The 15,650-nt window shown below is 34.8% G+C and overlaps 2 protein-coding genes across 2 annotated transcripts in view; one reads left to right on the plus strand and one right to left on the minus strand.

Annotated features, from left to right (window-relative positions):
- Window positions 1–13,091, minus strand: part of HELRODRAFT_158150 (hypothetical protein) — a gene marked incomplete at both ends in the record, with an annotated part of 13,999 nt that extends 908 nt beyond the window's left edge. Inside the window, 9 exons of the mRNA XM_009033815.1 lie at window positions 8,287–8,464; window positions 9,434–9,583; window positions 9,922–10,018; window positions 10,657–10,760; window positions 11,008–11,131; window positions 11,735–11,779; window positions 11,970–12,069; window positions 12,337–12,462; window positions 12,659–13,091. Of these exons, the coding sequence (XP_009032063.1) occupies window positions 8,287–8,464; window positions 9,434–9,583; window positions 9,922–10,018; window positions 10,657–10,760; window positions 11,008–11,131; window positions 11,735–11,779; window positions 11,970–12,069; window positions 12,337–12,462; window positions 12,659–13,091 (1,357 nt within the window). The remainder of the gene's footprint in view (window positions 1–8,286; window positions 8,465–9,433; window positions 9,584–9,921; window positions 10,019–10,656; window positions 10,761–11,007; window positions 11,132–11,734; window positions 11,780–11,969; window positions 12,070–12,336; window positions 12,463–12,658) is intronic.
- A 1,438-nt stretch (window positions 13,092–14,529) lies between these two features.
- HELRODRAFT_183112 (hypothetical protein) lies at window positions 14,530–15,492 on the plus strand (the record flags this gene model as incomplete). Its single annotated transcript, XM_009033816.1, has 1 exon — window positions 14,530–15,492. One exon carries the CDS (start codon window positions 14,530–14,532, stop codon window positions 15,490–15,492), a length of 963 nt encoding a protein of 320 aa, XP_009032064.1.
- Between the last annotated feature and the right edge of the window lie 158 nt (window positions 15,493–15,650).

Genomic DNA, 15,650 nt, shown 5'->3' on the forward strand with positions numbered 1-15,650 from the left:
AGATCGCTGGCGATTGGCTGTTTGCAGGTTTGATCCTGATTGGTTGGATTAAATAGGTGGAGGGGCTTGTTTGATTGGCTGAATTCTGATTGGTTGAGTGGCGACAATTTGATTGGTTGGGCAAAATAAATCGAAAAATTTGTTAGACAATTATTATTATTATTATTTATTATTATTATTAATAAACTTTTTTCTTCAATAAATGATTAATGATAATAATGATGATGATGATAATAATAATAATAAAAGGTGCCCAAGAGGAAAGAGATTGAAGCGGTCATCATCATCATCGCCATTTCATAAATACGTAAACACGACTAACAACAACAACAACAATAATAATGATAACAATAATAATAATAACAATAATAATAATAATAATAATCCCGAAGAAGACTTGTGCGAGAATATCAACGAATGCCTTGAACTATCATCATCACCACCGCCAACAACACTATCATCATCATCATCAACAATAACATCATCATCATCACTTCGACAGTTATCATCATCATCATTTCAGCAATCATCGTCACTTTGCAATTACAAAGGCCAGTGTATTGACATTGAGACAGGGTACCATTGTTTGTGTGACGAGGGTTTCGCTGGCCACGACTGCTCTGAACTCTCCCAGCCGGTCAATCGGAACGAGGGTGGCGAATTTGTTTCTACGACGACCAAGACTGTCGCCATGGCGTTCGTCTGCGTCATGATTGCTCTGCTGCGTTAGTGGGGGCGTGGCTAACTATTATTATAATATAATTTATTAATTCATTCATATGGTCATTCATGAATATGGATGCTTGTCATTATGATTGCAATTCTAATTAATTCTCAAATATACCATTATACCATCATCAACAAACAACATAGAGCGTTAAACAGTTATAAATTCACCTCCCCAAGCAGATATTCACGTTAATTTATTATGTTAATATATTTTAATTTATGCAGATTCATTATGTTAATATACGTTAATTTATGCAAATTTATTCGCAAGTGATGACGATCGTAGCGCTGCTGCTGACAAAACGCAAGAAATCAGAATCGTACCTGTTCGTGGTGGTTGGCGGCCACGATGATGACGTCAGAGGGGAGGAGGGCGTCGGTGAGTTGAAATCAACGAGAGGGCGTGGTCATTCGTCCATCTGGAATATGATTGGCTGGCAAAATGAGTGAATGAGTGCTGAATAAAATGAAAGAAAAATGAAGACGCGTGAAATTGCGTCCTTCATGACAAGAAGTACCTAAAAATGAACGAATGAATGAATAAAGAAATGAATGGATGAATGAATGAGTGTACGAATGAAGGAAAATTTGATTGGTTGATTCATTCATTCATCCATTCTGAACCATCCAACCAATCAGGCGAGGAAGACCAGACAGCGTACAACATCAACAGACTGAAGAAACCAATAATAAAAAACAACAACAACAATAATAATAATAACAATAAAAACAACAACAGCAACAAATACAACAACACGTACGTGCAACAACGCCAACAGCCAAACATTCAACTGAAAAAGTCAACAATAACATCAACAACAACAACAAACACTGCTATAACCACTAATTTTAATACTATTAAAGTTGCTAATAATAATAACCATAATAATAATAAGACGATCTGTAATGATACTACAGCTAGCATTGCCAATGGTTATTTTTGACTATTTGTATGCGTTTACTTGGTGAATAAATTATGCTAATGAGATTAATTTGCATAGTATAAGTAGATTTTAGAATGAGACTAATTTGCATATTTGGAGTATGGCAGGATGGCGTCGTAACAAAAGAAAACAATGAGTGGATTGCGAGAATGGAAAGCGAAACGAATTTGCATATTATAATTAGATTGCGAGAACGTGACTAATTTGCATATTATAATTAGATTGCGAGAACGTAAATAATTTGCATATTATAATTAGATTGCGAGAACGTAAATAATTTGCATATTATAATTAGATCGCGAGAACGTGACTAATTTGCATATTATAATTAGATCGCGAGAACGTGACTAATTTGCATATTATAATTAGACCGCGAGAACGTGACTAATTTGCATATTATAATTAGATTGCGAGAACGTGACTAATTTGCATATTATAATTAGATTAGGATGTGACTAATTTGCAAATATATTAATAATGTTATGCTTAGGAGGCTAAACTGCCTACTTGTTATTCTATACTTTATAATTAAACTTCCGTGCCACAAAGGCTGCACTATCTACACCACACCACACGACGCACATACACTTCATGTTTGCACATACAAGCATCGTACCGTATCATAGGCGTGTGATGGTCTTTGAGCTTTGTTTGTTTGTTTTGTTTGAGTGTGAGTTTTGGACAGATCTAACTCGCGTCGACAACTAATTTGCATATTAACATCAGACCGTGCTGATGAAACTAATTTGCATATTTAAATGTTTTTCTTTTAATTTTTAATTTTTTTTCAAATAATACGCAGACGGCATACTCAAAACCTTTTCCGGCAACATCAGCCACAACAACAACAACGTCAACAACAACAACGTCAACAACAACATCAACAACGTCAACAACAACATCAACAACAACAACGTCAACAACATGAACATCAGCAACAACAACATCAACAACACAGCAATAACGCTGGACGAGCAACTGGAGAACCTGATAAACACGCGTCTGAGAGAGGTGAACGTGAGGCAGCAGCAGCAGACGAACGATCAGATTAAAATATTCAACTACGAAGGGAGTGACAACGACGACGATGATGACGTCATTGAAGATGACGTCGACGAGTTTGCTGATGACGTTGATGACGATTACGACAACAACAGCAACTGCAACATCAACAACAACATCAACAACAACATCAACAACAACAACTGCAACAACAACAGCAACAACAACAACCAAGATGGCGGTGCTCTGACGTCGTTTTGCGGTCAATGTGACGGCCTGTGTGTTGGTTGTCATTGTCAACAACAACATCAACAACAACAGCAACAACAACAACAGCAACAACAACAGCAACAACAACATCAAAAACAACATCAACAACAACATCAACAACAAAACGGCCTACCAAATATAGATTTGCTTTCATTCAACCCTAGCAACGTTAATAATAATAATAACAACAACAACCATAACAATAATAACAACAACAACCATAACAATAATAACAACAACAACCATAACAATAATAACAACAACAACCATAATAATAGTGACGCCACCGAAACTAACAACAACAGCAAAAGACCTATTTGTACGGATATATAGATATAAGAGATGAATACATCAGATTACTATTGTAAACAACAACAACTCGAATAATGATAAAAATAATTATATATTATTATAGTTGAATGTTTGTAAATAATATAAATGTATACACACACACACACACACACACCACACACACAAACACACACTACAGACACACACCGCACACACACACATATATATCTCTATATTTTAGTTAGAACTGCTTCAAAATGACTTAAAAGAAAATGAAGAAATTGTTAAGTCAAACCAATTTGTGGTCCTAGACAAAATTGACTACAACAGCAAAATCGAACACTTGCTTGACGACAGCACAAAATTTCAAGCAATCAAAAAAGACCCAACTCCTTGTATTTTTATTGTTGTGTTTGTGTTGTGAGAGAGAGAGAGAGAGAGAGAGAGAGAGAAAGAAAGAGAAGAAGAGAAAGAGAAGAGAGAGAGACTAAAGACTAAACTTAACGCAATAAGGAAAATAAACAAAAACATACCTAAAGAAAAAAATCCAGCTACTCCAAGGCGAATACTTATCTGGATACATCTATGGCAACATCAAAAGGAAATGTTACACCAATCAATGATACTAATAAAATAAAACTCATGATACACTACAATAATAGTAAGACAACACAATTAGTCTTAAGGAACAACTGCACTCCTAAAGACGATTGGTCTTAAGGAACAACTGCACTCCTAAAGACGATTGGTCTTAAGGAACAACTGCACTCCTAAAAAGATTGGTCTTAAGGAACAACTGTACTCCTAAAGACGATTCTACTTTGAAGCGTACTCTCAAGACGTCTCACGATGCATACACAAAGAGGAGCCATCAAATCTCACTTGCAATCAACATATACAACTCCAATAACCCGCCAAACTCTAGACACCAACACAAAAATAATTTATCAAAACACCAACACAATACATCTAACAATTGCATAAGCTGTCCTAATAGATATCAACAAACCTCAAATAAACTTCCATCAAAGAATGATAACATCATTAGCAACTCGACGCCTCAATACTAACTCAATGTGATGGCTCAATGGTTAAAGGCGCCTGGTCTTGCTACTGCAATGACTGGGTTCGAATACAAAGAGATCCCCGCCTATCATATGCAATGTGTATGATACGTGGTTTGCACGCGTTTTCATATACGCTGTGTGTGTGTTTGTCGTTGAAACCTCTGAAGCTAAAGCAAAAGAGAGAGAGTAACCTTTAACCTTTTTAACCTTTAACTCCAATAACAACAAACAACGAAGGAGTGACAACAACAAGTATGAAGAATACGACACCAACTAATAAACTTTACAAAAGAACTTTGCTTTGTTTAAAGAAACTATATAAACCAAATCTGCACTGAAGATGACTTGTGAGAAATCGAAATAAAGCCTTATCTGAGTTTAGATAACAAGTTTCATTGAATTTTCATGATCAACTTGGATAATCTTATTTTCAACAGATTGAACAATTTTCAGAAAATTCTACTAAGGAAAATTGAAAAGACAAACAACTTTAAACTGATTAATACCAACAATTCGGTAGAATTCATGCAATACTGACTATATATATATATATATATATATATATATATATATATATATATATATATATATATATATATATATATATGCACATATAATATATAGATAACAACATTATAGCTACAACAGAACTAAATGTCTTTGCGCGTCAGTATTTGTTCATTCATTCATTCACAATATCAAAAATAAATATTTTTATAATTGTTATTAATTATTGTTATAATTATTTCTCGCTTAACTTTAATCTTCTTCTCAGGAGTAATCAACACACGCACACACATTGCATGCAATAAGCAGGGATCTCCTGGCATTCGAAGCCGGTTACTGCCTCTTAACCACTACACCACCTTGTCGACAACCAATGTTTTAATTGTACACGTATGAATGTAATTTAATTTAATTGTTGGAGTCGTTGCCACATTAAATACGAATTCTATTATTATTATTGACAGAATATTTGAACCTAAGACAAGAAAAAAAAATAAAACATTGTATGTGTATGTGTGTGCATGTATGTATGTACGTGTGTGTATGAATTGTACACGTATGAATGTATGTATGTATGCATGCATGCATGTATGTATGCATGTATGTATGTATGTATGTATGCATGTATGTATGCATGTATGTATGTATGTATGCATGCATGTATGTATGCATGTATGTATGTATGTATGTATGCATGTATGTATGCATGTATGTATGTATGTATGCATGTATGTATGCATGTATGTATGTATGTATGTATATGTATGTATGTATGTATGTAGCTGCTTTTTCATCAGTTGTCAAAAAATTTAACCTAAAAATCGACATTGATACAGAAATTATCAACAAGAGTGATAAAAAATGATAGAATGTCAAAACAAAATAGATAAAAACCAAAAAAACAGTTCATATATGTATGCACGTGTGTATGTATGTATGTATGTTTGTATATATGTATGTATGTATGTATGTATGTATGTATGTATGTATGTATGTGTGTATGTTTGTATGTTTGTATATATGTATGTATGCACCTGTGTATGTATGTATGTATGTATGTATGTATGTATGTATGTATGTATGTATGTATGTATGTATGTATGTCAGGTAAAGTAAAGCATAAAAAAGCAATCATATCGTGTTTGTTTGAGAATAAAATACAAACTAAAGCTGCGATTTAACGATAATACAAATAATAATAGCAACAATAATAATAATAAAATAAAATAATAATAAACAAACGAACGAACATATGGAAAACCGTTTAAAATTCCGAGATTTTAAATGAACAGAACAATATGAAGGCGAACCACAAAAAAAAAGAATCCAATCCGATCTTATTTTAATCATCCTAAGAAATTAAAATAGGAAGACACACACTACACACACACGCTAGCACACGCACACATACATACAAACACACACACATACATACACACACACATACATACAAACACACACGCACACACAGATATAAGATTCACTGAACTGTTAAACAAAAAATGAATATATACACAAAAATTTTCTCAATTAAAGAACCGACAAAAAAATGAAACAAAATGGGAAACAAGTGATACTAAAAAAAAAAAGATTATATATACACGCACGTACGAAGATCACGTTTTAAAATCCGTCGTCGTCATCATCATTATCATCATCGTCATTAAATTTAACACTGATATAAATACAAAGATAAAGACATATATATATATATATGTATATATATATATATATATGTATATACATATATATATACATATATATATATATGTTAATCGTAGTAATCATTCATATAGACCAGTTCCATATAATTGATGTTCATTCTTAGGAAATTATATGATCGGAGAGGGAGAGAGAGAAAGACAGGAGGAGAGAGAGACAGATAGACAGAAGGAGAGAAAAAGAGAGAGATCATGATATATTAAAATAAAAACGACAATAATATTAATGTAAATGATCAGTAGCCATACCATCATTACTATTGCTGCTGTTGTGGCTACTACTACTACTACTAGTGCTGCTGTGGCTGCTACTACTAGTGCTGCTGTGGCTACTGCTGCTGCTGTGGTTACTACTACTGCTGTGGTTACTGCTGCTACTTCTACTACTACTAATTATAGCCATAACAACAATAGCAAACCAACAATAATAATAACTTAATAATACTACTAATAAATCGATCAATCGATTGATCAATTAAATTATATATTAATCACACACAAATGTTATATATATATATATATATACATAGATACATATACATAGACAGATGTACAGAGTTATACACGTACACACACACACACGCACCGACATCAATGAGATTAGGTATTTGTTGGCAGAGTTGGAAAATATTAATACTAATGATGACAACATAATTATAGTTATAATTATAGTTATAATTATAGTTATAATTATAGTTATAATTATAGTTATAATTATAGTTATAATTATAGTTATAATTATTATTACAATTATAACATTGAAATAGACATCGGCATAATCCCAATCATCATTATCATCATCAACATCATTAATTCACTTAATTAACTTTAATTCACTTAATTAACTCAAGTAAATTAAGTGAATTAGCGTTAATTATGATTAATAGCAATGCCAGTTGTTTGTTGTTGTTGCACACACATGCACGCACGCACACATACACACACATATATATATATATATATATATATATATATATATATATATATATATATATATATATATATATATATATATATATATATATACATACGCATACATACATTCATGAATCATAAGAACCTTCATCTTCTTAAAGGTTCTTCAACTGTTTTCATCAAAGTATTCAACACTCAGTTGTTTGTCCGTACATTCGTTCGTTCGTTCATTCAATCGTTCATTCATCAGATATCAATCAATCAATTAATCAACCAATCAATCAACCAATCAATTAACCAATCAATTAACCAATCAATCATTCATTCAATCATTCAAATGGCCATTAATCAATCAATCTAATCAATTAATCAATCAATCTAATCAATCAATCAATTAATCAAATTTGGTAGTTTCTTGATAGACACTTAGGAAGAGTTTCTGTACAAAGAGGTTCAGCTTACCTGGTGATGATTTTGATGGCGATGATGATGATGATGATTATGACGACGGTTTCAACAATATCAACAACAACAACATCATCAGCAACACAACAACAAAGGCCAACATCACGTCAAACCAACATCACTCCAACTGTAAAACTAAGCCCCACCGACATCACCCAACCAAACAACACCACCAACTACACCCCACCAGGCAACAACAACAACATCATCATCAACAACAACATCATAACAACAACAACAATATCAACAACAATAACATCATCAGCAACAACAACATCAACTACAACAACAATACCAACAACAAAACCCCACTAAATCAACCCCTAACCACCGTCCAGCCCTCAAAATCTACCCCTTAACAGCCCCTTAGCTAACCTGTAAAATTCTTCCAGCTCTGTGGCTTATTCTGCCATGCGACGAAGAGTATGTAGACGGGAATGCCCGCGGTCATCATCAGCAGGCCAATCAGGCACTCGCTGGCATTGTATATAAGGGGAACTATGAGGAGGAATGTTACTAGGAGCATGTAGATGATTGGGAAGAACAGACTCACCTGGTGGTGGTGGTGGGTTTGAGTTGGTGGTGGTGGGAGAGATTATGATGATGATAACGATGGTGGTGGGAGAGATTATGATGATAGTGGCGGTGGTGGTTGGTTTGAGTTGGTGGTGGTGGGAGAGATTATGATGATGATAATAGTGGTGGTGGAAGAGATTATGATGATGATAATAGTGGTGGTGGAAGAGATTATGATGATGATAATAGTGGTGGTGGAAGAGATTATGATGATGATAATAGTGGTGGTGGAAGAGATTATGATGATGATAATAGTGGTGGTGGAAGAGATTATGATGATGATAATAGTGGTGGTGGAAGAGATTATGATGATGATAATAGTGGTGGTGGAAGAGATTATGATGATGATAATAGTGGTGGTGGAAGAGATTATGATGATGATAATAGTGGTGGTGGAAGAGATTATGATGATGATAATAGTGGTGGTGGAAGAGATTATGATGATGATAATAGTGGTGGTGGAAGAGATTATGATGATGATAATAGTGGTGGTGGAAGAGATTATGATGATGATAATAGTGGTAGTAGTGGTGGTGGTACTGACATGACAGCGTCATTACCCTCACTACAAAATCACCCAGCCCCATAAAAAAAATCACCTCCATAGCCCTTTTAAAACCCTCACAACAACTAATGGTCCCGTATCGACAACTAGGTCCATCCAATTCATATCGGGCCCTTTTACAACTAACGAAATCACACTCTCAAGACAACATAAACCCTGGAAACAACAACATCAACAACATCAACAACGACAACATCAACAACAACAACAACATCAACAACAACATCAACAACAACAACATCATCAACAACATCAACAACAACATCGACAACATCAACATCATCAACAACAACAACAACATAAACAACAACATCAACAACAACATAAACAACAAAAACATCAACAACAACATAAACCCCTTCCCCCTAGCAGAAAACAAACTCTGATTGGTCGATCTATGTCGGGCCTCTTCCACCTCAGGTAGAGCAGGCCACTGACGGACACAGCCGTCGTCAGCGACTCGACGAAGCTTGTGTAGTTGATGAGAACGTAGACGTCTTTCGAGATCAACATTGCCAGAGATATGAAGCACTGCCAATCAGTCAATCAACTTATCTATCAATCAACCAATTAATCAATCAATCAGTCAGTCAATCAATCAACCAATCAATCAGTCAATCAATCAATCAATCAATTAATCAATCAATCAACATATCTATCTATCCATCCATCCATCTATTTTGTGTGAGAGTGCATACAAACGAATAAATGAGTCAATATAAAAAAATAAAATGAATGAATGAATGAATGAATGAATGAATGAATGAATGAATGAATGAATGAATGAATGGAGTAAACAAACAAATAACACAACAACAACAACGATAATAACAACAACAACAATAATAATAATAATAATAAACCCTTACCCCAAACACGAGGGCTGTGATGGGGGTGAAGAGTTTAGTGTTGATCAGGGCTACGCTGTTTGGCAGCAGCCCTTCTCTGGCACCGACGAACGTCAACCTATAATAATAATAATAATAATAATAATAGTGATAATGATGGTGGGAACATTCTTTTATTTACGCGAAAAGATAAAATCCAAATGAAATCAATCAAAAATTATTAATTATATGTCAGAGTGTAAATAAATAAGATGTAAAATATATAATGAACAATGCTCTCTCTAATCAACAAGTGCTTGAGAGTAAAAAAAAAAAAATATTTAAAATCGGTTAAGAGTAAAAAAAAAAAAAAATATTTAAAATCGGTTAAGTAGTGCTTCTATCACAGTATATGCTATATGGCGAGCGAATTACGGAGTTAATCAGTTTTTCATTAAAAGATATCGCCCAATAAAATTTTAAACAAAGTTAGATTAAAATTGTTATAAAATGTGATATAATGATGAACATGTAATAATGAGAAGAAAAATAATAATAATAATATTTGCTCCAGCTAAATTTGGCGTTGGGTATCAAATCAGTAAGAAGAAAACTTCGTCAAGCACCATGAACCAACCAATCAACCATCCAACCAACCAACCGACCAACCAACCAACCGACCGACCAACCAACCAACCATCCAGCCATCCAACCAACCAACCAACCATCCAACCGACCGACCAACCAACCAACCAACCAACCGACCAACCAACCGACCTTGACGTAGCAAATATACAGCAGTTGAGGGCACCGAATGTCGAAGCTGCCACGAACAAGGGCATGACCCATGACATGACCCCCAGTACCTGATCTGCAAATGACTGGATTTTATGATGATGATGAGTTTTTGTGATGATGGTGAAATTTTGTGATGACGATGATGATGTTTATGAAATGAAGAGGATAATGATGATGGTTATGATGACACAACCGACAACAACAACGTCAACATCAACAACATCAACATCGTCAACAACATCAACAACAACATCAACATCATCAACAACAACAGCAATATCAACAACAACAAAAAACACCAACAATATCAACAACAACAACAACACTAACAACAGCAACAGCATTGGAATCTAAGAGCTGCTGGGGACTGAGTACGGTGAAATAGGCAACGTTAGTGAACGTGTAGACGATCGTCACAATCGGCATCGACAGCCATATCGCCCTCGGAAGATTTCTAGGGATGTGCGAGGTGTTAGGAATTTAAATTTAATCATTTTTTTTAATCCATTTTATTCACACAAAAGCGAAAGTGTCAGCCTAGCAATAAATGACTATTTTTTCAATTTAAATTAATTATTACACTATTAATCTTACATGGTCACAGAATTATTATTGTTTTTATTATTATTATTATTATAAGATGATGATGATGATAATAATATAATAACATAATAATAATAATAATAATAATAATAATAATAATAAATTGCATAGGCATGGTCTGTTTTGCATATAGAACATCTTAAATATGTAAAGAAATTATTCATTAATTCATTCACCTGTTTATTCATTCATTCACTCACAAACACTTATTCAGTCAATCATTCATTCATTCAGTCAATCATTCATTCATGCATTCGTTCATTCATTTTGTTCGTTCATTTAGTCATTCACCGAATTATTTATTTAGTCAATTTTTCATCAATTTATTAAATCAATATCACTCATCCATTTCAATCTTCCATCTATTTATGCACTCATTCATTCATTCACGCATTCATTCGTTCATTCACTAATTCATTCATTCGTTCATTCATTCACAAAAATGAATTTTTACTTGTATGGATTCTTAATCTCCTCTGTCACAAAATTCAAATAGTTCCTGATAAATTATTTTATTACTATCATCATCATACATCATCATCACAATCATGATCATCATCATTCATCACTATCATCATCACACCATTATCATCATCATCACCACCATCATCATCATTCATCACTATCATCATCACCATCACCATTATCATCATCATCCCACCATCATCACCATCATCATCACAACCAACCATCCAGAATAGCTGAACAATCCAGAATATACAGCCAAAGCAATGGCTCCTGGATTTGTTTTCGTGTCTGAGAATGCATCCACTAAATAATCTGTGTGGCCTGTGTGCGTGTGCGTGCGTGTGTGTTGTAACGTCATCATCGTCGTCATCATTAGCAAAGCAATTATATTATTTCAATCACTGTTATCATCATTATTATCGTCATCAACTTCAGAACCAACCAACCACCAACCAACCAACCACAAAATCAACCGACCAACCAACCACAAAATCAACTGACCAATCACAATCAACCAACCAACCAATCAACTAGCTAGCCAACCAACTAACTAACCAACCAACCAGCCAGCCAATAAGTCTTACATACTCTGGCATATCCTGATGATGCCGATGATGATGATGGTGACCAAGGCCAGCAATTTTGTAACGGTGAAGACATTTTGAAGTTTTGCCACCCAGTTCACATTTATACAATTTATAAATGTCAAAAACACTAGATCGAAGACAAAAAAAATTAATCATTAATTATTTATATCAATAATTATAAATATAATATTATAATATCAACTAAATATGACAACATAATAAAATGATTTACCATCTTAATTAATTTATAAATATAGCAAAATTATTAATAATTCTATAATAAATATAAAAATTATTAAATAAAAAAAAAGAGCCCAGCTAACTAATAGCAATGGCAGCAATCAGCCTAACAGCCGCATCTGGCGGCTCACAGTTAGGAAAGATGGGCTGAAGAATGTAGTAGGAAAACGTAAGTGAAGTTATCGCGTTTCCAGTTGGGTTAATGATGACGAGAGCCATCCAAAGATACAAAAATCCTGGCAGCTTCCCATAGGCCTCCCTAATGTAGGCATAATCTGCGCCGGATTTCAACACGGAAGTCCCCAGTTCGGCATAACAAATGGCCCCAAAAAATGAAAAAATCCCGCAGACCACCCAAACAATCAGGGAGCCTCCAACGGACCCCACCTCCTGAAGGACCCCCTTTGGAGATACAAAAATACCGCTCCCTATTATACCCCCAATTATCATGGCGACACCATGGTGCAGCCCTAGAGTTTGTTTCAACGCGATAGGTCCCTCGATTTGGGGGGCCATTTCTAATTGTGAATCTTCTTCCGTATTCGTGGGTGAGTAATTAGGAGGAGAGCTGCTGGCCGCCGAGGAATTATTATAATTATTATTATTACCACCACCGTTTTTGTTGCTAACGTTAAAACTCGTACCTGACTTCAACTTACTCATGTTTTTTTGTTCTAAAATGGCTAAAATAAGAAAGCAGACGATGATATTTTATTTTATACACGGCGCGGGGATAAAATAATTATTTTATTAATAAAAAGCGTGACTTTTAATCAAGAAAGACGTGAAAAGCACTCCAACAACGTGGCTACGATGATGAAACGCTGTGATGGAAGTCTATTTTTAAACGTTCTACCTAAAAGTATACATACATACATATATATATATTCATATATATATGTATATTTGTGTATGTTTGTGTGTGTGTCTGTGTGTATGTTTGTGTGTCTTTGTGTATCTTTGTGTCTGTGTGTGTGTCTTTGCGTATGTTTGTGTTGGTGTGTATCTTTGTGTATCTTTGTGTCTGTGTGTGTGTATCTTTGTGTGTCTTTGAGTATGTTTGTGTTGGTGTGTGTGTGTCTTTTTGTATGTTTGTCTGTGTGTGTGTGTCTCTCTCTCTCTCTCTCTTTCTCTCTCTTCCTTCTCTCTCTCTCCTCTTTCACTCTCTGTATATGTGTGTGTGTGTCTATTTATCAAATATCAGTACTGTGTAAATATTACAGATACCGCAGTACTGTATACATGTTCATGTGTGTATTGTATGTGCTTCTTTGATGATATACAAACAATACATACATGATAAGTTAACGCCCGTTAAACATATGTCCTGTATATAATATATTTTTCTATATATATATATTCAAATACCTATGTGTTTGATGAAGATTATATGTATGTAACATATATACTATAGCACACACAGTGAGAAAAATGAACAATGAATATGCTGAAAGTTGCCGGCGTTATTTCGTCATAAAGCGGGGATGTGTGTAACTCCCCCAGTCGCACATCTCAGATTATTTATTTATTGAGAATGATAATTGTGTATGAAATTATTATTTTTAGAAGTAGGCGGCTACTATAAACAGCAGAAGGTAATTAGGCTGTAGAAGTAATTTAATTTGGAATTTGAACCTCGTGTTTATTTGTGTAGGAACAAAAAAACTCTTACAGCTAAATACGTTTTTTGTTTTCTCGCTCATCATCCACGTCATAATATTGTTTAAAGACAAAACCATGATTTTTCCTAATATGAATTCGATTTCCTGACGAAAAAATTTAAAAATTCGAAAAAAAATTGAAAGACTCGAAAAAAAAGACCGACATAATGTGAAGTCTAGGAGCGTGATTGTGTCGAAAGTTGTAACGTGAATTTTTCACACCTGATACAAAAAATAAAGATAAGAAACTGAATCAATCGTGTGATTACTGACCGAGTCATACGTTGGGCTAGATGCAGTCGCAAGTCGTCTCGAAAATGATGTCGCAAATGGCGCGCAAGCAATCGGTTGATGTTAAATCAGAAATTCTTGAAGATGATGGTTACAAGGAGAAAAAGAAAACTTGTTACCCGTGCTGCTGCTACTACAGCATTCCTTACTATGCCATGGTTACGAGAACAGTAACTGATAAGTTCCCCGACATGCCCCAAAAACCTTCAAACATTCAAATCATGCCTCTGAAGGAGAAGCCCAAGCTGCCTGATTTCTTCATGAAAGTGATTGAACTCTCAAAAATATCGCCAGCTGAAAAAGAAAAGCAGTACTTCAATCGTCTGATTGAAGCCGAAGAAAAGAAGGAGAAAGCGCTGAAAGAAAAGTTTCGAAATGATCAAGCAAAGAAAAAAGCTCAGGTACTGCAGCTGCAATCGGCTCAGAAACGAATGACTTACATGGATAAAAACGCGAGGTACACTGGTCCGAACTGCTATCCTCAAGATGTCTACAAGAACAAGCCCAGGCCTGAGAGCATGTACTTCTACAAGCCGAAAAAAGAATCAAAGTTCATCGCTAATATGGACATCGAATTCAAGAGAACCGAAGATCTGAGGAAGCAGATGATTCGTGAGGATTGCAGGAAACAGAACAAATACATCGCTCCTCCGAACGTTGAAAGAATTCAAACTGTCGACGAAGTTGCGAAGAAAAAGAAGGAAGAAGAGGAAAAGAAGGAGAAATCGAAAGGTGAAGAGAAACCGCCGGAGCCTACGGCAGAGAAGGTAGATGATCCCGACGATCCACACGCTATCAAGAAGACACACTGGAAGGAAATCAAGACCGAGAAGAAAAAAGTGATCGATTTTGATGGCGACGATCCCAGCATTCCACCTCCTAAAAAAGAGGACGAAGACAAATCTGCAAAGCCCGGAAAGTCCAAAAAGGCTGGACTGGCCTCCGCAGAAGCCATCGTCTCCTGATTTGAATATTAATTAAGTGTTCTCAACTTGAATAGTTTGAACAATAACTTAATTTATATCAATTGTAATATTAATTGAACTGTAATTTTGAATATTAGAACATTGAGACATTGAGAGACCGTTGTGGAAACATTTCAATATGATAATGGGAATAAAGC

This window comes from Helobdella robusta (genome assembly GCF_000326865.2).
Source record: "Helobdella robusta unplaced genomic scaffold HELROscaffold_99, whole genome shotgun sequence".
Taxonomy (NCBI): Eukaryota; Metazoa; Annelida; class Clitellata; order Rhynchobdellida; family Glossiphoniidae; genus Helobdella; species Helobdella robusta.